We start from the raw sequence: 25512 nt of genomic DNA, 5'->3' as shown, positions 1-25512 counted from the left end.
TTTGCTGTTTCATATTTTTATTAACACTTCGACCATGTATGTGCAATTTCCCTTTCTGGTAAAAACAGAAAGTGAGGTTCTTTCCTTACACCAAAATAATATTTAATTTTAGGCTATCACTAGTATTTGCACCTGTCGCAGATGACCATTTTGCACCACATTCTGACTTCATTAATAATTCACATTCCATTTGGATCTATGAAGCCCACATATTACAGTAGGAAACATATCCTAAATATTTCTTGATCTGAATGATCATCAGACCAAAGTACTGAGTGGGATAAAATCCAGTTATATCAATAGTGAAGTGGTCCCTTTATTCCAGTCTTAGGAATAACAAAACTAAACAAATGTCACATAATCAAGTGACATTTGGTGAGCATATTTATCTAGAAGCAGCCTATCCACCTGCAATAGATTGCTAAAGATGTTTTGAAGAAAAGCAAAATAAATAAATCTGGACCTAGAGCAACCATTGCAGAGGTAATTAGTCATTTAAACGTATGACATCTGTAAATCTAAAAAAAGAATGATTAAAATACTGTGATCAAATTGCCACATATAAAGTAGAAATTCAGCAAGTCTACAACACAAGTCTGCATATTTTGCCACAATCCAGCACAAATACTTTGCAGACCCGTGTTTAATTCATTGCTATCCTCCCACATGAAAAGCGATTGCACCTCCGCAAGAAATCTGAAAAACTAAGAACTCCCTAGAGCAATAGATTGTTTCATTGCAGATCATATGGCCACCGACAAGAAAGCAGAAGAACCTTGCGAGATAGAACTTTCCTGCTGAAACAGTGTATATAGTCCATATCAGCAGTACTAAATGGTCAAACATATACTCCCTATACCACGTGACTGGTATAAAGTATTCCACATTCCAAATAAAGTTAATATGAAATATTTTATTAGATTTCAATGGTCCAATGTTCTGACCGATGGGCCCTGGTATACATACACCGGTTAGTCGGCGTGTTGTGCAAGTGCAGCAGATATGCGCGTGTGCTATTGGCTGCAGTGTATGTGCACAACAGGTACAATTCTGCAATGAGAAGCTCCAGTCGAATAAATTATGAGGTGATGCTACTCTCTTGCCTCCTATTCCAGCATGGAACCCATGGGCTCAGCCACTGCTGCTACAATAGTGTTTTATGCAAAGCACTTTGCAGAAACCTGCAGGAAAAGTTAGTAGTAGCAGTAGTAGTTGGAAGGTTTTATTGAGCAAACGTGTTTATTTGCCTGAAGCAGCAAAGTTGGATATCTCTTCAAGCTGACCAATTTTACCAAAATGTAAAACAGGCATCTATTCGAGTGGCAGAATTTCTCAAATATAACCCGCAGTGAGAAAATAGCAATCATCAAACCAGATTCAAAGTAAAATAAAATTGTAACAAAACTACTTCTCTTCCTAAAGAGTTACACCTAACGTGCGATTAACAAATCAATTGTATGTGTTTTAGTTGTTGTAAGATCTTTTGTTGGAATGCAGTCCTATTCAATCTAAGCTACTGTTCGGGTTTTCTTTCGTCGTAGAGAAGATGTGTAGTACAACCGCATTCTCAAGGCAGTGACTTGGGAGTATTTGTAACAAATGGAGTGTTTCAGGCTTTAATCATTTGGTGATTTGGGTTTGCTGAGCTGTTTTGGACATCCACAAATCCCATTCTCTGTCTGCGTTTCCTTTGTTCCGTCATCTGTAAGAAACAAATGGTAATGGTCCATTTTAATATTGTTTCTCTCAATCTATCTGACTGAGCCCGCTATGTAGAATGAATTCATTTATTTTCCCTATTCTTGAAAAATGATAAATGTATCCAAGTTTGCTCGCTACTTGTGTTCCATGCCTCGGCACTAATACCTGTCACTTTTAATTGCACCAAAACGTCCAAAATTATAAATTTAAACATCTATCATTCAATAAGCAGACTATTCAGAATTCAACATAAAACTATATGGGGCCAATTTTCAGTACTAAAGCACTGCAATTTCACGTGCCGGTTTGTGCATGCAAAGCAATTATCTTCTCAATTAATTGTCCTTGCAGAGTTGCCAGTTTGACCACAGCCCCTGAAGTAGGCAGGGGACCTGCTTTGGGAAGTGACAAAAGGTGGGAGCGTTAGAGGGGTGGGAAACAATTTGGTTTGGAGAGAGGATTCCGGGTCAAGTTTCACATTTCCAATATTTTCCTCATCCTTCAAAATTGTTCCAATCTTACACCAGGACTGATTGGGATCCTATCTCGGGTCAGGACTTATTCTACCCTGAACTAATTCTAAATCAGGGCTTCGGTTAACAAACAGAATGTCAGGTTCATATCAAAACTGCAGTGGGGGTAACATTTGGGGTATTCCTTCAAAAGTTGCTCAAATTAACACTTAGATAATATCCACATTTTACCCCAGTTTTCCTAAGCACATTCCGTTCCTTGATGATCACTGGTAATTATTAAAATGGTTAAGAATGGAATACAATATGCATTTATATAGCATCTTTCACGTCAGGAGGACGTCTGAAAGTGCTTGACGATGCTGGCTGGGCACCTGAACTGGGGGAATTCGATTATATTGACACCTGTAAGGTGTTGTCAATCTGACCTTATTTGGGGGTAATGAATTAAGTTATTTACGTTCAGAGCATGTACCTGTTCCTTTAGTTCTGTGAGCTGATTTGTGAGGTTTATCACCAGCTTCATTGTGGCATTCAGCTTGTCCTGTAGATTTCGGAGTTCATTCTGTTCTCCCTCTCCTTCATTGCTGACCAGAGACATGGCACGCATGCGAGGGAACCAGTCTAGATTTTTGCTCTGCGGAAAGCAAAACAGAGATGATAGTTGTCTGTAAACTTGTCACTTGGCTGTGCATCACGTTAAATGTACTTTATGGAATGTAGCTGGTAAAAAGGGTGGATTTAAAAAGCAGCTCGATGCTGTAATAAGAGGCCATAGAGTGGGTGTTCTGGAAGGGTGAGATCAGATGGGTCGAAGGACCTTCTTCATCCAAACGAATATTGTGATCTTGTAAACAGATATCGAGTCTTCGGTTGGATTCTGGATCACTGTGTTAGCTCCAGGTATTAGGTTCAAAACATGGTGGGTCCAAAATAGCCCATGCTGGGATTTACATACTGAATTTATGCCTATAGCAGCATAAATTCAGCACAAAAAANTACTTTATGCAATAAGAAACAGGAACAGATCTATGAAAATACCAGAAGTTACATGACCACGGGGGTAGAATGTTTCAAATAAACATTCCCTAAAAAACTATATGATTGCCAGTGGGTTGCTCACGTTCATTTAGAAAGTAGTCAAATCTCAGAATTTTCCACAGCAAACGCCATTGTTCAGTTAACATCTCATAAATTATCGATCCTATCAATCTACTCAAAATAGGAAGTAGTGTTTTCAGTGGCAAGCTATCCAGTTTTAGATGGTTAAATTCCAGCAGTTACCCCAACTCACACTCAAGTCCTCAAGCCTTGGCTCTTGCCAACTCGCGCCTAATACTCTCTGAAATTAACTAAGCAAGATGCCTCTCTCCGGGATCATCTGACAACTCAGTGAGTTGCAAAGCTCAAACTTATTTCACTTAAATCCAACCTTTAAATCCAACAGAGAGGAGACTTTCATCTCATCAGTTTTGTCTGCATTTAACTGAACCCCAGAGTGAAAAGGCTAACTCGTTGAGATGCTCAACCTTCTGACTGAAACACACAGCATCAATGTGCGGACAGTGCTTAGATTTATGATTTATTTTGAAGCTGTCAGTGAAAAACAAGAGCCCAATATGGTTTAGGAAATTATTACCTTCATCATTTGTGAAACGTAGCTTTCTGGGCCTGTGAAATCAGTTCTGTTTTTAACTCTGACCAGTACAATGAAATAAAGGTAGTTCCAGATATTGTGTTCCAATTTAATGTGCTCTTCAAACGATACTGTCTTGTTGTCGAACTTATCTCGTTCCAGACCTGCAGAAAATAAGTCAGATATTCTCTCAAAAAATAAATCATGATATACCATCCTTAACAGAATCAAAGCACTTCACGGGATTTATTATAAAATGCAGTGACTGTTTATTTTGTAGGCAAACACGGCAGCCAATTTGCGCACAGCAACGTCTCACAAACAACCTTGAAGTAAACGACCAATTTTTATCAATGTGTTTTATCAATACGTTAAACTAAAGTCAGTTGAGTTGTGAATAAAATCATCAGTTCAAGGTCTTCCAGCAATGGTGTTTCTCACTGCCTTTAGCTGTTGGCTGAACTGCTTAAGCAAAACTAGTTCCCTTCTCTTCCCCTGCACTAATAAAAACTCAGAGAAAATAAAAGTTGATCAAAATTATCTGTAGCTGACTGAATGCTTGGTTTGAAGCTTTGTCTGTGAGAAGATGCTGAAATTCCTTTGAAAGCTAAATTTCGATGGCCCCATCGCAGAGGCAGCAAATAAAGAAGTCCTTCCCCCTCTGTGGAGAGGACGCCCTACGGACAGGCAGGACAACTGGGGCAAATGTTCCAAGAATTCACCACGGGCTGTCAGCACAGTTCTCCTCTGTGCGTTGTCAGCACGTACATCTCGTGACAGGTGTGAGAAATGTACTTGTTGCCAGTGATGGTTTGATAATGAGTCTGTTCAGAGCTGCCAATCCTTCCTCATCGGGAGTGACAGTTACTGATTTTGCTTTGAAAATGCAACCTACTTTGATGCATGTCACTCGGAAAAAATAAGCACAGCCCCATACGTTTAAATAGATTTGCAATCTGTGTCACTGTTGTCAATCCACAAATCGCACCCTGTTATTTCTCAACATTGACAGCTCTGAAGATTCAAGGGGTAATAGTAGCGCAGTTATAACGTTTTACATCTGTTTCATATTTGCATAATAAGGCTCTACGCAGTAGAATTCTGTCATTTCAGCCTCGATGTCAATGACATGTCTGCTACCAAATGTAAAAGCTCACAATAAAAGATAAGACAGCATGGCGTGTTCTACCAGCAAACAAGATTAAATAATTGCTTTCGTTTTGAAAACTGCATGTCTGCACCTGAAATTTTTAGAAAATCATTCTATTTGTTCCTCCCCAAGTGTATTATTATTACATAGCAACACAAGTAGCCTTTCAACCCAACGATTCTCTTCTGCTATTTGATTAGATTGTGGCAAATCTTTTAATATAATTTTCCCACTTTATCTACTGATCCTTTAAACTATCGACCTAGCTACCTACCTACCTTCCTTACCGACATCAGCTGCCTGTTCAACTGGACATTAAAGATCCATTGGCACTATTCAAAAAGGGAAAGGTGTACTTGGCAATGATTCCCTCAGATAAAATCATTCAGTTCATGGCTGTTTGTGGGATATTGATTTGCAAATTGGCTGCGGAGTTCACCTACGAATACACAGTCACAACACTTAACAGTAAAATCCTGTGAAGCGCTTTCAGCCATTTCAACAACATGATAGGTGTTAGGCAAATGCAAGGATTATTATTAATATTACTGCCTGCCCATGTCCTGCCCTCAAGTGCAATCGATTCCACATCTTTCACCTACCACAGATAAAGCAAGTCGACTTAAGAGTTTCTTCTTTCTTCTGCTTCTCGCTTCTCAGATCGGCAAAGGTGTCGATGATGACGCCAAAGATCAGATTCAGCACAATGATGATCACAATGAAGAAAAACAGAAGATCGAAGACCACACGAGCGGGAAAGAGCGCCTCCTGGAAACCAGTAAATCCGTCATTTCAGAGGCCTTGTCATTACCGTAAAACAGCAACAAGTTGCAGTTATATAGCCCTCTTTACGTGGGGTAGGGTCCCAGAGCACTTGACAGTGGCAGAGTCTGACCCCAAGCCGGGGGGCTGAGGTGGTGGAGAGGAAGTGGGGAAGGTGACTGGAAGCACAATCAAAAAGGAAGGTTTTTAAGCAGGATTTGAAGTGTAGAGGGAAGGGGGCAAGGCGGAGGGATTGGGGGAAAGAGTTCCAGAGTTTTGAGGTGTAGTGGTTGACAGTAAAGTCCGACTGTTGAATATTCTTCCACTAATATAACTCCTTCAATTTTTCCCCTATCCCACTCCCTTTGCACCCACTCGTCTCTGTTTGAGACTGAACAGGCAATCTAAACTGGCCTTCAATGACTGATTACTGAGCGCTGGGCATTACTTATGTGTGAGATGCATATTTTCAGACGTTCTCTCACAAATATTGACTCACGTCTTTTGAAGGCTGTCGGAGGACATCTCCGACACCTCCTCCATTCCGCAGCCCGTGATTCAGTACAGTTACGATGCACATCAATAGAGTCTCACAGGCATTCTCCTTGTCACTCTCCTCCTCATCTGTGGCAACAGAAATAGCAAGACTAAATCACAACACCTATGTAAATACTGTGGTGGTTGGCTATCTTGGGATACATGAGGGAGAAGTTTACAACAACAATTTGCATTTTCCGATGAGACGTTAAACCAAGGTCCCATCTCCCTATTCGGGTGGATGTTAAATGTCCCACGGCACTATTCAAAAAAAAGGCAGTTTCTCCTGGTATGCTGACCACCCATGAACAGGGCCAATAGAAAATTGTGGAAATTGTGGAAATACCGCGGGCAAATTTGGCAAATTTTGCAGGAAATTGCAGGGTGTTGGTTGGTGTTATTGAGAGGCACATTTTACTGCCAACCTCCATTTTTTCTCTCTTTATTGATAAAAACTAAACATGACAAAATAGTACACATTGTTGAACAAAAATGATTCATGCTTTCTTTAACAAAATCTGGGTGGCCCACTCGGAGTGGGGGCGAGGGGCGGGGCAGGGCGGGTGGGGGTGTGAATGGCCCGTTTCCACCCCACAAGTGTTGATTACAGGGCTCCAGAAGGTCAACACATTGCTTTCCGCAAATTGGCTTCCACATTGACCCACCAAATACGGTCAGCCCACTTTTATATTATATGCTGTAAAGCGCTTTGGGACATTCTCTTGTTGTGAAAGGCACTATATCAAATCCAAGGATTATTATTATATTATTAATAGTAAGACTGCTACCATTAAGCAATGTCTGAATGAACAATTAAATTTTTAAGGTACCTTGTACCATTATTACAGTAGATCAACTCAGATATACTGACCTTGTGACTCAACAGCTTGGATACCTACGGAGCAATTAATATCATCAGCAGGGCATGAATTAATGGCATCCTTCATTATATTTCCATGTACTGTAAAAGGATCTGTCAATACAAAACTCATTTCACACGGTCTGTTTAATATCCCTACAATGCTTTACTGAAGTCCTGCTCGTGCATCCAATTAGGTTTTGTTCAAAAGGTAAAATAGTGCACTTGCTGGAAATTTGAAATAAAAACAGAAGTCGCTGGGACCACGCAGCAGATCAGGTAGCATCTATGGAGAGAGAGAGAGAGGAAAGTGGAGAGAGGGAAGTGAGCTAACGTTTCAGGTCGATGACCTTCCGCCAGAACTAGGTTTTGTTCGGTTGTTTTCAATGCAGGAACTGGTTGCAGTGCAAAAATCACACAAACGATTGTATTTATTTTCGTACCAGGTTACCATTTAATGTTCTAGTTTGCATTCTTCACCTGAGAGTTGGCAAGACAACCAGCCTAGTGATAGAAATTTCATCTGGGCTGAAACTCTATTACTCTATTAGCATTTCAGAACGTCCAGAATTTGGAAACGTTCTTGAAAAATTCTTAATCTTGAAGCCAGGTTTTCTGAAAGTTATTTTACGCTCTACAGAAAACTGCCTCCAAAGGTGAAACTGAACGCCACAACTGACATATGCTACACAAATAGAGTGAATTTAGATCCAGGTGGAATTTCTCACCCTTCCTGCAGGAGTTCGCTGATATTGGTCTTGTAACAGGTACATGAAGATGCACAAGACTGTTCCCGCTTGCTGCCTTCGCATCTCTCCTTGCAGACAGGATCATAGAATCGTTGAATCTTACAGCACAGAATGAGGCCATTCGGCCCATCGTGCCTGTGCCGGCTCTTTGAACGAGCCAACAACTGGCCCCGCTCCCCTGCTCTTACCCCATAGCCCTGCAACTTTTTCCTTTTCAAGTACACATCCAATTCCCTTTTGAAAGCCACTCTCGAATCTGCTTCCAACCGCGATGAATCCTTTCTGCGTTAGCTGGTGTCACAATGTTGCAACACGCTGTGTGTCCAGCCCTACTCTATGCAGCAATGTTTTAAGCAACAACCATGACACGGAGCAGACTCTAAAATAAAATAAAACGTAATCTACTTTTAAAGTTCCTGGTAACAATGGCTCACAATAGCCACGACGGGACAAGAACTGCGACCAATTATAACCGAGTTGGAGCTGTGTGAAGATGTTTTCTATGTCAGCCTACACTTACCTTTTGTCCTGTTGCTCGGTAACCTGTCAACTTCCATAATGAAATCATCCCGGAGGAAGAGGAAGCCCACGATTGAGAAGAGGTAGACGAGGATGAGAGCCAGCACGGCTGTCAGCAGGATCGAGCGTCCGTTCCTCGTGACGCTCTTTATCACATTGAACAGCGTCTCTTCTCTGTAGATCAGATCAAACAGCTGCAAAACAGACGGCAGATAGGTGTGTTGTAATAATAATAATCTGTGCATTTGGTACAGAGCCTCACCACGTCTTTAAGACGTCTCAAAGCCCCTTTCACAGAATATACTGTATGTCCTGTGGGCAAAATGCGGCAGTCAATTATGCACAGCGGTGTCCACAAACAGTCATGGATTGAGTGACCAAATGCTTTTTTTTCAAGGGATTATTACCCACGACAAAGAGATCCCTGAATCAACTACTAGGTAAACAGAAATGGTGGAGTAAGGAAACTTGCCTAACGTTTCACCCTGCCTGGGAATCAAACCCAGGTCCTCTCGTTTGTGAGGCGAGCGCTCTAACCAATACGCTACAAGACTCCACAATAATCCTCCGTTGATATTGCACCATATCCCGTCAAAAGAGCTTTACAGGACTTTACTCTAAAGTGCAGTGGCTGTGCATTCATATACAAACTTACAATCTGTAAAGTTTTGAAATGAGCATCTCCAGCAAATTGCATCGAAATCTCCGAAGTCACCGAAGTACTTTACTACAGCATCGCGCAGAGCAAGGCGTAAATTATAATTACAATGGTAGCGTGACGGTGTTACCAGTGAGGACCTTACCAGAATGCTGTAGAAAAACTCGTGCACGAAGAGACCCAGGACACTGATCAATATATATGCAACATGATAAAGGAATTCCATATCCATGATCATGGCCTTGTATCCCAAGATAAATTTCCCACAGTTGCCCACAAAACTGACCACGAACACAATTTTGTTGATGAGCTGCGAGTAACAAAGAACAGGGAAAAGGATGAGTAGCAAAGAAAACACACACCCAATGAAAAATGATTCTAGTATTCATACAAATAATTAGCTTTTTGTGGATTGATGGGTGAGGTATGGGTGAATTATAGAATTTTGTCTAATATAGTGCATTCATCTATAGTTTGGGTTGATTATCCCTCTTAGAAAGCAATAACCTTTATAACTCTTTATTTGACCTAATTCTCCCAGTTGTTATTCTCTCAATCACAGCTTCACTCTCGTACCTTTCTTCCATCCTTTGCTATCTCAATTGGATCGAGGCAAATTTTAGTTTAATAGTATTCTTATTTAATAGTGATTAACAGTATTCTTCCTCCATTGATGTAGAATAGCTCCTATATGATATGGTGTTTAATTTATCAAACAAATAAAACAAAAATATCTATTTTAGAATTACAGGCAAATAAATGTTAGTCATCAAACAGGTCCATACTTACATTGAAAACTCCCAATGTTAGCAATGTGTGGCCAATTCCTATGTAATATATCGATCGGATTATCAGTGCTACTATTAATGGCCTCAGGCCATATCTCTTGGAAAGCAGAGAAACTACTGAGAAGCATATTACAACCCAAAAGACGAGTGAGAGAAAAGAAGAATCCAGGGCTCCTGTAAGAGGAACAAAAGAAGATTTAGTCTGTGCAACGATTGCTTGGATTATTGGATCAATCTGGTCAGATACAAGTTGTACTTCCTAAGGTACAAGTGTCTCCTAAACCCTTATATTGTACTCAGGTTCTCAAAAGCTGGGAAGCTACCTTTATAGGAACTTGAACAAATTGCTTGACTTCTGAGCTTTCTTTGTTCTGGGTAGACAACAAGTTTGAGAAAAATAGGGGGAGATTTGGGGAACTCGATTGTTTCAAAAATGTTTGCCGGTAAAACGTACATATGATGAATTTGCTGATTACGTCTACAGCAGCCATTGGATTCGCCTTTCAGCCTTGCAAATCGTTTTTTTTTAGACTGAAGGTAAATAATAATGACATTCACTCAAATCTTCACTGTCAAATGCAGTAAAAACTCCCATTAGTCTTATCTTTATAAATCATACAATCACCTAAGTCATATTTCGACCCGAGTCCCATTCACTTTTTCCTATATAAAAAAANCCTCAGATTTCTTTGAACTAGTCGTATTTTATTGAGCAAATCATCTCCTAACTTGTGATGTCGCCTCCACACATACTATCTGCATCGAATCGTGGGAAATTAAGTCCTGAGCCATCCACACATTTGTGTACTTAAGCACTCCGGGACTCTTATCTCACATGAAAGGTGCTATATAAATGCAAGCTGTTGTTGTACCTACCAGCTGCTTTGATGTAAGCATGCGCAGTGTAGATTATCGGTTAAATTTAATTTTATACGCTTTATGCAAGTTTGCCTGTAACGCATACTTTGCGTAAATAATATTAAATGTTATAGCCCCGACTGATATGATTTATGTGAGTTTTACTAATAACGCATTTTCTTCTTCACCGAATCAATAGCAGATCAGTTCGGCCAGATTAGAATGATTGAGATCTTGACTTGCGCAACTCTCGAAGGAGAAAAAGGGGTTATTCAAACTGAACACAGATTTGCAATCATAGCGCTGAGGCTAATAGCAAACAGCCTGCACTAGCGATTAACTAGTGTGGAGATATTTACATACTTATTTCAGCAGTCTGATTCAAGTATAATTGTCTGGCTGTACTGTAATACGTTTTTGTACTGCTACCTAAGATCTAACTAAGATTTTATATGCCTCAAAGCGCTTCACAGAATATACTGTAAAGTGAATTGATTGTATATTTTGTGGGCAAATTGCGCACAGCAGTAAACAAATACATAGTCATGTATTTACGGGACCAATTTATTATTTTTTTTTGGAAGGAAGTATTACCCCCCAGGAAAGCAATCCGCTAATCGACTAGCAACCAGGTTCCTTCTTATTGCTAGGTAAACAGAGGCGTTTGGAGTAAGGAAACTAGCCCAACATTTCGCCCCTGAGCTACAGGACTCCACAATGATGTATTAACCATGAGCAGGGGAAATTATGACATTGTTGATCAACGCAGTCATCGAGGCCAGTCGCCAGCTAAAGATTGTCAGTGGGTGAATAATACTCCACAAAATCTTACCCACTGAGGTGGCTTCTCCATACGGGTAAAAGAAAGCGATGACCAAGTTGATAAAGACAGCGAGGTTGAAGGAGATGCTGCCCCAAAGTGACATCCTCCTGGAATACCAGTACAGCACTGGCATGCCTAAGGGATAAAGGGGAATGATGTTCATAAAGAGACATTCTCCAGGAATGGAAACCCAGTGTAACAAAAAGTTTCCACCTCCCAACAAGGGAACACGCAGCTTCAAACGTAATGAAACTCTTTTAAAAGTAATCCTAAAATAATCAGTGATTCATTTGTTTTGTTTTTCTTCCTTAAGCAGCAATTACTATAATGTTTCAATGCTTGTAACCCCGTTGTTTCGATGCTCGTTTCATGCAGTTATTTCTTTTCTTTTTAAAGGGTAAACTTAAAAGCTCTCATTGCCAAACCAGCCAGAAGCGATCACTGGCTGTTAAACTATGCGAGTGACCTGACATTATCAAGAAAAGAATCAGAAAAGAACCTCTAAGCTATTAAAGGGCTCACGTTAATAAACGGAATCGGTGGTTCTCAATAATAATCCCTAAATTATCTCGCGATTTTTTTCCCCCAGTAATAAAACCAATTATTATCAACCAGGAGGCACAGAGAAAAGTGGAAGCTAAAAGCTATGATAATGTGTCCTCAGTGACCATCAATGTGGAGAAACCATGAGCCTTTGAGAAGTGGGGATCTGAACCTTGATACCAGCATATTGTAGTTCAAAAGCAAAATGAAATGTTTAACTGATATAGAATCATAGAATAATAGAATGTTACAGCACAGAAGGAGGCCATTCGGCCCATCGTGCCTGTGCTGGCTCTTTGAAAGAGCCATCCAATCAGTCCCACTCCCCCGCTCTTTCCACATATCCTTGCAATTTTTTTCCTTTTCAAGTACCTATCTAATTCCCTTTTTGAAAATATTTCACCAGTTAGCTAGTGATTTCATCAGGCTGTTATTTTTGGAAACTGAAGTTGCAGAGTTCACAAGATCACAAGATTAGTTTCGATGAACACCCATCTTATCGCCCTCCCATCACATCAAGAAGCTACTTTTTAAACGGGTCCAGTGTCGTGGCTTCCTCCACCATTCCTGGTAACCTGTTCCAGTCGTTGATTATCATTTGTCTAAAGAAAAATGTCCTGCTGTAGGTGACAAAGTAAGAAATATTTCTTTGTACAGAAAGTTGTCAACAGCCGGAATGAGTTACCAGGAAGGATACTTAATGCTCGGATACTGGGATTTACTCAAGAAACTGCAATGGGAGATTAGTTGGGTGGATATTCTGGAAGGATGAGATCAAATGGGGCAAATGGTCTTCTTTATCCCTTCCTCCCTTATAATGTTTTGATAATTGCAGAAGTTGTAGGAACTGCTGTTTAGTGCTTCGCTATTTCCGATAGAGATTATTTACAAAAGGCTGAACCGCAGAGGGAGCAGAAGGGACCTCAGTACAGCAATAGATTATCAGCCTAGATTCTGAGCTCCAGTTCTGGTGTGGGGATGTGAACCCTGTAAACCTTGTGACCCGGAGTATTACTACCCGAGCTAAACTGACAGTGCGGGCTTACTCCTGAGTTTCTTTTGCCATTCCATCTCATTGTGCAAAAATATGGACTTCTCAAAAAAGTCGTAGACTTTGCTGCCTTGCTCGTCCTGCTCAGTGGTGTTGAAGACTCTGTGCTTGGAATCTTTTGTGATGTATTCGCAGATACTTGGCACCGGGAATATGATCTGCTCCATACTTCTGTCGTTCCGAATAATCTGGTGAACGCAAACACAGAAGAACGACATTTGAAGGATATTGCAATTCTTAAAGATTGAAAAAGGTGAGCAAGTTGAGAAATATCGTCCGTAAATTTTCCAAACTTGATAGTATCAGTTCGTGATTTAGATCCATCAATTTGCCGAGTTTCAGAGAATTTCTCCTCATTCACCTTATTTTTAATAACAATAATAATAATAATTTGGTCACTCAATCCGCGACTGCTGTGCTCAATTGGCTGCCACGTTTCGTCCACAAAATATACAGTCAATTCACTTCATACTATATTCTGTGAAGCTCTTTGAGACGTGATAAGGCACTATATCAAATACAAGGATTATTATTATTCTGTTCTGCCAGGGCAGGTCGACGAAGCACAGAATTCCTGTTATTTAGATATTTTTTAAAAAAAATAATAATTTGGTCTCTTAATCCACGACAGTTTGTGACACATATAGTCAATTCAATTCACAGTATATTCTGTGAAGTGCTTTGATACGTCTAGAAGACATGATAAGGTGCTATATCAAATGTAAAGATTGTTATATTTATTATTGCATTGTCAGACCTGAGAAATTGTCAATCTGCCACTTCTTTTACTTTTACAACAACAACTTGGATTTATATAGCGCCCTCCACTCCAGACGGCGTCTCAGAGCACTTTTAGGTGGTGAACGACATTTCTATGGCGATGAAAGCAATATTTTCGGAAGCACTTTGCCAGATATCGGATGAAGAATAAGATACCTAGGAGTGATTTATACATTTAGATCTATGTATTATGGTATTTTATAGTACAGACACAATGGTCCGAATCGCCTTAAACTGTGCTGTAAATTTCTATGGATCTATGGTTCTCAACAGTGAAAGACAGTAATGCATTGAGGGTGAGGGAGGAGGAGTAGGTAACATTTATCACAGGGCAAAGCTCAAGCAAGCTCAAAATGCTTCACACCTCTTGACAGACTTATATTATATATATTATGTAATATATATTATAAGACCTCTTATCTCTACAGAGATTCCTGTATTCATGTGCTCTGGAGGCTACCCTCCATGGAGGGCGCTGTATAAGTGCAAGTTGTTGTTCTATGCGGAGCATAATCTTAAAGGTGGAAATGAGAACGAGTTACAGGTCAGCAAACCCACTAACTGGCCAAACCGTGATTTGTACATAAAATAAAGTCTCTACCTCTATCTGTGCTGTGTGCTTCGAGTAATAGGTCAAAGGGTCTTCCTCTTCTTGTTGCTCTGGTTTGCCTGATTTAAGCATCTGTTGCAGTTGCATGTTGTTCAGAACGAGCTGCGAAGCGAAGGAAGGTCAGATTAGCTCTTCAGTCACAAGTCGCTGCACATTGTACATTTTAATACACATCTCTTAATACACAAAATATACAGTCAATTCACTTTAGGGTATATTGTGAGAAGCACTTTGAGAAGTCTCGAAGACGTGATAACGGCCTATATCAAATGCAAGGATTATTGTTATCTTATTCATCAGTTAAAGGCTTAGGCACATTACCGATTGCAATCCTGTCGTTCATTGAATGCATGTCTCGCGTCTCTTATATGTTTCTTTTGGATTACAATTTCACCTCCAGCCCATTAAATCATTTATGCTGCAAGCACATTTAAATTAAAAAAAAATGTGGGCAAAACGAGCTCTTTTGCACCAAGCTGTTCGCAGATGATGATGTTTTCCTTCCTGTCGTTCTCCGGACGGTTTATTTCTCAGAATTAATTTTCCACTCAGCACTTTTTGGAGACGGGGTGCGCACCTCAGCCTATTAAATCATTCATGTCCTCTTGAATAGGTTTAAATTAAAAATAACACCTTTTACACAAATCACTGGTCATGACAGTATTGAGCGCATTAAATAGTCAAGGCAAGCAACACAAACTAACTTGGAAACATATTACAATGGGATCAAGACTAAGTGTTTTAAGAGTTTACAAATTCTGTGTAATAAAAAGTAAATTCAGGACATTGGAATACCCGGGTCAACAATTGAGATATTCCCCAAAATTATTCCATTTCTTTACTTTTGTTAAATGTGCTTGGACTCTTCCCCCCNATCCCCAAATCTTTGACTTCTGAATTGTGGTGGTGTACAAAGCTAAAAATGCTAAGAACAGCTATCTTGGATTCTCACTTAGCAAATTCTCACTCACTGTTTTTAGCCTGAGAGTGGATCTACAGGATCACTTTAACATGTTCTCCTCAGCTATCTTGTCTAATACACCCAGCTCCACAAGAAGTGAAACTACTTGACACCTGGTGAAATGCAAACAGCGTAGAAAGAGCTCATTCGGCCCATTGAGTCTGCAATTAGCTGTCCATTCAGTCCCACTGCCTCCTCTATCCCCACACCTCTTCAAGCCTTTATCTTTCATGAAGTTCTCTACTTAACCACTTGAAACCTACTACCCATCTACTTCTACCACCTTATTTGGCAGGTCCCAAGAACTCTGTGTGAAAAAAAGTCTCCTAAACTCTCCTTTTAATTCTTGCACATGGTTAAAGATGAATTTGTGCATCAACTTACCATGGAGATGCCTTCTTCCACCTCCTCTTGCATCCGTTTGACTGGTTTCAGCAACTGCTGCAGTTGTTTGTTATTACGTGACAACTGGAACAGACAGGGTAACATTTAGAGCATTTACAGAAATTTAGACTATGCTTTTTTGAAATAAAGGCGAGGGGGATTTGGGACATTTTATATAACTATGCCTTTACATAGTTATCAAATCTGTCATGAAATGTTGCAAGATGTACCAACTCACCCCCATAAACATAATCATTATTGTGTGATGTGTGACACTGCCTCAGAGCATTTGAATTCTAAGCGTGGTTCCTACTCAATGAGAAGCATAGAACGTTTGCATCATAAATGAAGCCATTTGGCTCATCGCATTTTACTGGGTCTGGAATGGAATGCACACTCTCCCTGGAGAGGTGCACCCTGTTTACCTAATCCCAGAAAGTATTAGTTGCAGGTTGGCAAGAGCCAAGGCTTGGGGAACCCAGAGTGTGTATTGGGGGCTCTGCTGGAGTTTAACTATTGAGAGCACTTCCAAAAAAGAAAGCAACGAGAAAAGAAATCAGAAACGAAAATGTTAAAGTTCAAACCAGCATAAGCAGCGTTACCTGGAGAGCTAAAATGTAAATATTGTGTCCCACATCCCTTGGGGAAACTTCTAAATTCTCACATTCTTCCTCTTGGTAGTACGCCTTCTTTATCACATCAACCTAGATTAATTTCAGAGACATGCACAATTAGATGTTACATACATTTACTTAGACATAGGCTGTCACAGTATGGAAACGGGTGTTCAGTATTGATAATAATGATTGATCAACATTGATTGCTGATGTCATTCCCACAACTTGGCTCGGATATTTGCCTAGTTCAGTTTCTGAACTTTAGGTAAGATTGTTGTGGGTTCATGCTCCAAACATCCAGACTTTGAGCTCGCAGTCCAGGTTAACATTCCAGTGCAGTGTTGGGGAAGGTGCCATCCTGTGGATGAGACAATAATCCAAGGTCCCGTCTGACTGTAAATATCCCATGGCGCTATTCAAAAAGAGTTTCTCCCAGTGTTCTGACCATCAATCCTCCATATTAATTGAACATTCACTTTATGGCTCTTTGTGGGACTTCATGATGTGAAAATTGGCTGTGGAGTTTGTCTACAAATCATTACACTTGACAGTAATTGGTCGTGAAGTACTTTAAGTTGTTTCAATGTTACAGGTACTATTCAAATACAAGGATTATTATTAGATATTGAATTGCATCAGCTACTGCAATTTGGTGTGACCTTTCCTGTATAGAGTAGATTTCTTTCAAACCACCAAATTCATTTTGGTCCTCTAGAACAATACTTCAAACACATCATAGAAATACACTTCAAACCCCTCAGTCCTTTAATTGACCCTAGTTAATGGGCGTGAGTTACACAGGTTTACGACACTGTACAAGTTGCTTCAGGTTTCAAGGCTAAATCCTTACAAATTATATAAAGTTTTTCAAGATCTAACCAGGACGTCCTTTGCATTGAAAAATGTTGCCGTAGAAACCCCATGAAAGTACAATGATTTAAAATTAAAATACTGTAATTTATATGCAGAAAAACTCACAGTTGTATCGTTTTCCATGCTGTTTCGGAGAAATATATGTACAGTTCAGTGAATCATGATATTGCAATGTTCCCGATTTAAATATACAGTATTTGTTTCACTATAAATCAAACAGTTTATTACTCTCACCAGTTCCTGTGGCCGCAAATTAAAGAGTATCCGTTCAGCATTCTCAGTGTCGTGTCTGCTTTCCATAAGTGCAAGTAAAAGTTTGGAAGCATTGTCCTGTCAAAAAAAAATACACAGCAAAGCTGGAGATTTAATGCAACAACACACTGGCTAAACTGGCTACATGAAACCTGCAATGGACATTTCACTTTGGGGTGAAGCTCACTGATACCCAAACCTGTAGCTTGCAATAGTTTGAGGTGTCAGCCTGGATCAACTCTGCGTCGGAAGGTTGTGGATTCAAGCCCCACATTGGGACCTGATCTCATAACTGAGGGTGACACTCCAGAGCAACACGGGGGTAAAGCTGCATTGTCTGAGTTGCTATCCTTTCGACATCAAACACTAATCTTTGTCTGTTGCAAAGATTCCATGGTAATATTGAGAGTTGCTTCTGGTATTCCAGTCAACAACGCTCCTGGTAGAACTGGTCATTCTGATCGTGGGGCATTGCTGTGAACAAACTGGCTACCGCAGTTGCCTACAAGTACATAGTCACTACATTTTACGGCAAGCTCATTCAGACGTTAGAAACGCTTTGGCAAACGTGTGGATTGTTACATGTATTAACTGCATAGTTAATTCAAATTCAGGCATATTTATACACCGGAGTATTTGTTAGGTCAGGGTATTGAGGGAAATGGGGCAGATCAGCCATGGTCTTATAGAATAGTGGATCAGGCTCGAGGGGCTGAATGGTTCTATATTTCTATATACAGTAGAGGCAGAATTAGTGTTTTAAGCTCGGACAATCCTTACCTTTAGCTGCAACACAAGGTCCATCCTGTACTTGCAGAGAGGGCTAATATCGTTCAGGATCAGTGCAGTGATAATATCGATGCCGTTGGATTCGTGAGTTACAATACACGTCTAGGTAAGATCAGATAAGACGGTGATACGCTTACAGGGAAATACATTCAGAATTAATTGGTTTGTTAACGGTGTGTGTCAGCCCGGTCCAAATTGGTAGCACTCTCACCTCTGAGCCACTTGCCTCTGAGTGAAAGGCATTATATCAAATGCAAGGATGATTATTTATTATTTATCAATACTCGTATCTGTGAGACAGACACAGCAATATGGAAATATTTTAAGATATTAAGATTTGCCTTGCGTTTTAAACATAATGTAACTGAACAGAAACACTTCCTTGCAAGCAAAACATTCTTTTAGTCAATCGCTGCTGATAAGAAGTCACTCTGAATTGCAAGAAGTGCAGGCAATGAAATAGTGCTTGAAAAAATGGTCTCTTTGAAGTAGATGTTTCTATTAGCAGGCTGTTCATCAGCCACTACACACTGTTCCTGATAATTTTCAACTCACAAATGATTCTGGATCATTCCCATTTTCTGATTGCTTTTAGGACTATGTTAACATCCTACTAAAACAAAAAAAGACTTCAAATAGTAGGTCTCCTTAAGTATTAGTAAACACCAAATAAATCTTAACACCCTGTAAACCTAACAAAAGTAAGGCTGGGGCCAGGAATCATTGCTGAATTTTTAAATTCCGAGAACAAGGAGATCACTGATTTGAATGAAATTAAATTGACAGATATGTCATTAGGAAAGAAATATTAAATGTGTGCAGTTAAGTTACACATGTTTTACACAGAGAGACTTTCATGTAAAGGTGGCATAATATGTAGACCTCTCAGTCCGGTTTCGTCTGTTCGCAATTGGTCTGTTCTAAAGACCAACTCCACTTAAAAGGTCTTGAATAGTTCTGATATCAGTGAACATTCCTCCTTTGGTGTGAATTAATTTCTACCACGGACATTTCCACCAGTGCAAAACGCAAAACTGCAAGGGATCAATCTCTCTTTGTGTCAATGTCCTCCCTAATGCTCACCGGGACTTCTTCCCTGCCGAGCCCTGCTGACAACATGTGGGGTTGAGTAACACAGTTAAACAGAAACGTTGATATAAGTGGGTATCGAGTGAAGCGTCAAGTGAGCCTTGTGTCATTGAGCTCCGAAAAGGAGCTGCTGGGTGCATTGCTCAATGGGAGGTGTTTATAGGTTTTATGCCTACCTGATTTTCAGTGCAAGGCCCCTGACAGTATTCCGTGAGAGTCTCCAGTGTCTGAATGATAAGGGGAACGTTATTTTCATTGATGTACAGTCCCAGCAGCCCAAGGCCTCCTGTGGTGCTTCCACACATAATGTCCAAGAACTGAAGCGTCTGGCAGACTAAGTTATAGTTTGTCTTGTTGTTCTGACAGCGGAGTAAATTCTGTTGAAGGCAACATACGTAACCCATCAAAAAAACAAACCATTCCCACTGACATCCTTGGAATATATACAGCAGCAAAATTCCAGACAGAAATAAATGCATTTTGTATCATCAGGGAAAGCAAATGAGTCTGAAACAATACATTTGCTTCAGATTAAATGGCAAAACCATCGGAAAGAGGCAAGAGAGTCTTTGAGGTGTTTTCGTGAAAGTGACTTCTGTTGTTATTCAATAGCGGCATCGTAATATTAAAATAAAGGGTTATTTAATTGCTGTGATGTCTCAAAGTGCTTCACAGAATTTACTATAAAGTAAATTGACTCTATATTCTGTGGGCGAAACGAGGCAGTCAATTGCACACAGCCGTGTCCCACAAACAGTCGTGGTCTGAGTGAGTGACCAAATTGGTTACTTTTTTTGTGAATATGACTAACCTGGAGGTCACTGTTATGGTTCTCACACAAGAGCTGTAGAAGTCGTAGGATGGGCTGCATTATCGCCACCGTTGGGCCCATCTCATCTTGCTTTTGCCCAGAATCAGCATCTCCTAATTTGTGATTGTGTGACCTGTTGTGTGCATTTGCCAAGAGGTATTGCACATCCTTTCCTATCGAGGGGCCAAAGGGACATGATTGACAGTGGTTAGTGCCCAGTTTTCAAGATCTTCAGTATCTGTGGTTCTATTCCCATTGACTTTCCTGTTTTTTTTTCTTTTCCATGATAACTAAATCAAGATTAACCCGGGCAGATTATTAACAGGAAAGAGTTTGTGACGTTTACATAGCAACAAAAAGAACCCCCCCAGTCAATTTGTAAAAGAAAATAGTCTTGTCGGCTGATCTTAAACTTTTGATTCTAAAAGCCCGCAGAGTGCACAAGGAAAATTGGGGAAAGACGGAGAGTTTCACATCGTTCAGTCCTGGGAAAGAATGAATTGCACTCGGAAGCAGCTCATTAGGTTTTGACTTTAAGAGTGTGAAGGAAACAATAGAGTAAATCTAGACCCAGGTGGCATCTCTACCCCTATAATAATAATCCTTGCACTGTATATAGTTAATATTGACTCCTCATTGAAAGGCATTATTGTATTATTAAACAACAATGACAAAATCCTTATTCGTGAAAATCCTTCAAGCTTTCTGCAGCCTGAACAATCGGAAGTGTATTTAAGAAATACCATAGAAACACCCCCCTTCCCCAACCTTTATGCCCATGTCCGTTAGCTGTGCTTGCTTTCTCATGCACATCATCCTTTGACATCTTGCTTCCCAAATCGTTCACATTGACCAACACGGTTGCTTTGATTTCCTGTTGAGCGATTTTCATGCGATCATGAAGCACCTTGAAAAACTTCTCCGATTTGTTGTCTCCGGTCATGAGAATGTAGAAGGAATTCTAAAGAAGAAAATAGGAATCAGCTATATGCCTTAATTTAAGGAATGCTTCTTTTTTTACCAACATATCTTTCAGACGGCCTCTTCTTCCAAATGATGACTTTCAAGAGAGGTTTGGATGAAGAAGATCCTTCGGTCTATTTGGTCTCATCCTTCCACAGTCCCCACCCTACTGTCATCCCAACACCGCATCAAGGCATTACGTAAATGGGTCCAGTTTCCTGAGCTCAACCATGTTTCCTGGTAACCCTGTTCCAGCTATGGCTAGGACACATCCAGGAAATGAATGTTAAATATCCCATCACTGTGAGGATCATCACATCCCATCCACATTGTTTCCACCCCTGTGTTACTGTGTATTTGTTTTCAGCTGTGGTTGGTAATGTTTAATAACTCCCGCCAAAAAAACATTCAATCAGCTTGTTGATCAAACCTGTCTGAACTCCCAATTGCATTTATAATAATAATAATAATAATCCTTGCATTTGATATAGCGCTTTTCACGTCGGGAGGACGTCCCAAAGCGCTTCACAGAATACACTGTAAAGTGAATTGACTGTATATATGTGGGCAAACGCGGCAGCCAATTGCGCACAGCAATGTCCCACAAACAGTCGTAGATTGAAAATGACCAATTTTTATTATTGTTTTTAGTTTTGGAGGGATTATTATTAGGCTCTGTGTGGAGTAAGGAAACTTGCCCAAGGTTTCGCCCCCTGCCTGGAAATTTGGTCAATCATGGCCTGAATCAGTCATGGTTTGTTGGAAAAATCTGTCCTAACATTTATAAACAACAACAACACAATTACATTTGTAAAGCGCCTTTCACGTTGGGAGGACCCGAGAGTTACGGACCCGAGCTGAGGGTCGGGGTGGGGGAGGGTGAAGGGCAGGGGGGAAGCAGGGAGATTGAATAATAAAATCATTATGCTGCAATGAGAAATGTCATTTGTGATACCCAGGTCATTTCTAGCTTCATATCTATCTCTATCAATCAATCTCTCTTTCTCTCTATATATATATATATAGATAGATACATTAGAGAGAGAGAGAGATCTAAAGCAAGAAGACTTTTAAAGCTTCTGTATCTTATGCTGCAAGTGATGGGAAATGTGTATATTTGCTATAAAAGAGAAAACGACAGAAAAAACAGATTTGTGGGACTAGGGCGGAAGACTTGGCAAGGAAAGAATATATGTTTATGTAGACGATGGATGTTGTACAAGGATGCGGGCAGAGAATGCCACCCTCTCTTCTTCCCTACATAAAGATGTTCGGAGTTTAGACAAGGAGGTAGCTCAGAACTGGAGTCTCCCTTGGTAGTGAGTGAGACAGTATATCCCAGAGCTTAAAAAAAATTTGTCAGGCTTTTGTTAAGAACCTCCTGTGTGTTCTTTGCAGCTTTGAAATTCTTCCTGTTTTATTTCTGTGCTGTATTATCTGCTTGAAAGATGACAGAGAGACGTGGAAGCAGTGAGTTTGCATTAATTAGAAAATATGAAAGCTGAAAATCTAATATAAACCCGCAAAATCCATAGCAGAAGTACCTGATAGAGAAAATTAGGTTCAATGTGTTGGCTTTGACCCTTCAATAGAATTACAGAAAAGGTTGTATCTGAAACCATAAGCCTATTTACCTTGTGGGTTCCCAGCGTTTTATTTTCATGGCTTAAATCGGTCCAGTTGCGTTGTTATTTTGCTAAATGCTAAATGTACTTCTGTTAACGTGAAGTTTCCATGCAACTTTTCTTCCCATGCACAAGATCTAGATAAGGTCCAGGACTGGAGCTCAATCGCTGCCGTCCAGTGGCGTATGGACAGAGAAGGAGCCACAAAACTGGTTGCCGATCTCATCTACACAATTAATTAGTGTTGCCATCTTGGATATAAATATTGTAATGGGCATCGAGTAAGTTGTGATCACTACTCACTGGTTAAGAAAATCACTTCCTTAACAAGTGCTTGATGATAAATGTAAAGGCAATGCAAATTGCAACAGGATGTCCTGATGTTTTGGTTGAGCCAGGTTTCAGGCGAGCAAGGACAGAGCAATGGTAACAACAACTTGTATTTATATAGCGCCCCTCATGCAGGGTAGCATCCCAGAGTGCGTGACTTCCCAAGTTTCCGAGTGTAGTGGCTAAAAGCAGGGCCACCAATGGTGGCACGGAGGGCACAAGGGACATGCAGAAAGCTAGAGCCAGTCGAGCGGAGGCAGCGGATAAGCATTAATAGGCAGTATTTATACCTGATTTTCCGTGTTTCCTCCGTCCAGCAGGGCGATGGCAAGTAAAATGCTCTCCTGGAAAATCTTGTCATTTTTGGAACTTGTGATGAGATCGGCAACCAGTTTTGTGGCTCCTTCTCTGTCCATACGCCACTGGACGGCAGTGATTGAGCTCCAGTCCTGGACCTTATCTAGATCTTGTGCACGGGAAGAAAAGAGAATGGTCTAGTGAGATATCTACAAAGTCTACCGGGAGGGACATTCAAACCTGAAAGCGAGATCCCAAGACAGACGCAAGGAGTTTGTTTGTGGAGCGAGTAAAATGCGCAGTACAGATATTAGGCAGTATACTACATTTTGTTCTAATACTAACACCCGATAGATAAAACTTACATTATTATTCAGGTTCTACAAGATTCCCTTTGCAACCCTGTACATTATGGATCGACTTCAAGATCCTCACTCTTGTCTTCAAATCCCTCCACTCCTCTGCACCCCCCGACCTCTCTGACCTCCTCTCTTCTCACAACAGTGCCCGTTGCCTTCGCTCCACCGGGTCTGGCCTCCTCCTCATCCCCCAAATCCTCCTCTCCACCATCGGCGGCCGTGCCTTCAGCCACTACGCCCCGAGGCTTTGGAACTCCCTTCCTCACTCCCTTCGGCTCGCCGCCTCTCTTACAATTTTCAGGTCTCTGCTGAAGACCTTTCTTTTCGACCGCGCCTTTGGTCACCTTCCTCCCCCTCCCTCGGCGCCGGGATCTGTTACTGTGAAGTGCTCTGAGACGCCGTCCGGTGTGGAGGGCGCTATATAAATCCAAGTTGTTGGTGTTGTTGTTATGGCGAATCCACAATGATAAATGTGCTGTCTGACTGAATATTGGCTGTACATATTTGGGTGTGTTTGACAACATGTGTAGTGGACTTACCCGCAATGGACAGATCGCCAGAGTCAGCTTTCGAGTTGAGCTTTTTGTTATAAAGGTAGGCGTTCAGAAGAGTTTTTCGCAAACCGTTTCCCTGTGGAAGAAAATATTTCGGGTGAACATTAGAAGTGAGAGTTCCACTAAATCCCCAAAGAGTGAAAGCCAATCTGGATTAAAATAAACCGTGAGCCAAAAAGATATCTCTACATTTAGTTTGAATAAAACATTACCTCACGGCGTCAATCAAGAAACATTCAATCAAGAAAATTTATTTTGTTGGCCGACCAAAAAGATTAACCACCACTGCTCTAAGGTTTCATCCCATCAAGAGAAGCTGACATGCATTCTGTTTACCATATGTGCGATAAGTTTTTGTCAGTTCTGATCTAATGGTACAATCATTAATTGTCTGCTCTTCATCCAGGAGATTTGAGACTTTCTCTAGCAAAAGTCAAACTCGGTTTCCAGTAAACTCCTTGGATTTTCAAGTAATAATAATAATAATCCTTGCATTTGATATAGCGCCTTTCACGTTGTGAGGACGTCCCAAAGCGCTTCACAGAACACACTGTAAAGTGAATTGACTGTATATTTGTGGGCGAACGCGGCACAAAATATACAAAATATACAAAATATACAAAATAAACCAAAATATAAATCTTTTGATTGAAAATCTTGGCGCAGTGATAGCACTCTCGTCGCTGAGTCAAAGGTTCAAGCCCCATGTTAAGACCTGGAATCACATTGTCTAAGCTGACACTCCAATTCAATGTTGTGTGGGGGAGGGGAGGGGGGGGGGTTGCATAATCAGAGGTGCCGTCCTTCAGATGAGATGTTAAACCGAGGTCCACATTTGTCTATCCAGGTGGATGTTAAAGATCCTGCGGCACTATTTGAAAAGAGAAGGGAGTTTCTCTCTCCCAGCGTCCTGGCCAACAATCCCCCAAATAAAATTGATCACTCGCTCCATGGCTGTTTGTGGGACATTGCTGTGTGCAATTGGCTGCTGCATTTCAAGGATAATATCAAGGATACGCTACCAAATGTAATTGCAAGACAGATACAAGCAGCACGCAGCTCTTTGTGATCTCTGCAACTCGGAATCAATGTTGATTTTTCCAACACTAGG

General features: G+C 40.6%; 1 protein-coding gene across 1 annotated transcript in view; it reads right to left on the bottom strand.

The window, feature by feature from the left end:
* Positions 1-25512, bottom strand: part of itpr3 (inositol 1,4,5-trisphosphate receptor, type 3) — a 105289-nt gene continuing 79777 nt past the window's right edge. The window contains exons 38-58 of the mRNA XM_007894214.2: positions 24387-24477; positions 23482-23657; positions 21042-21234; positions 20274-20446; positions 19639-19839; positions 18365-18475; positions 17567-17662; positions 16445-16546; positions 15843-15926; positions 14489-14599; positions 13103-13295; positions 11523-11648; positions 9834-10006; positions 9190-9354; positions 8388-8580; positions 7131-7232; positions 6222-6346; positions 5563-5728; positions 3814-3974; positions 2650-2811; positions 1-1702 (exon numbers count right to left, since the gene is read on the bottom strand). Of these exons, the coding sequence (XP_007892405.2) occupies positions 1610-1702; positions 2650-2811; positions 3814-3974; positions 5563-5728; positions 6222-6346; positions 7131-7232; positions 8388-8580; positions 9190-9354; positions 9834-10006; positions 11523-11648; positions 13103-13295; positions 14489-14599; positions 15843-15926; positions 16445-16546; positions 17567-17662; positions 18365-18475; positions 19639-19839; positions 20274-20446; positions 21042-21234; positions 23482-23657; positions 24387-24477 (2997 nt within the window). The 3' untranslated portion in view covers positions 1-1609. The remainder of the gene's footprint in view (positions 1703-2649; positions 2812-3813; positions 3975-5562; positions 5729-6221; positions 6347-7130; positions 7233-8387; positions 8581-9189; positions 9355-9833; positions 10007-11522; positions 11649-13102; positions 13296-14488; positions 14600-15842; positions 15927-16444; positions 16547-17566; positions 17663-18364; positions 18476-19638; positions 19840-20273; positions 20447-21041; positions 21235-23481; positions 23658-24386; positions 24478-25512) is intronic.

This window comes from Callorhinchus milii, unplaced genomic scaffold, assembly GCF_018977255.1.
Source record: "Callorhinchus milii isolate IMCB2004 unplaced genomic scaffold, IMCB_Cmil_1.0 Scaffold19, whole genome shotgun sequence".
NCBI lineage: Eukaryota > Metazoa > Chordata > Chondrichthyes > Chimaeriformes > Callorhinchidae > Callorhinchus > Callorhinchus milii.
Note: the sequence above shows the minus strand (reverse complement) of the source record. Positions and strands in the feature narration are given on the sequence as shown.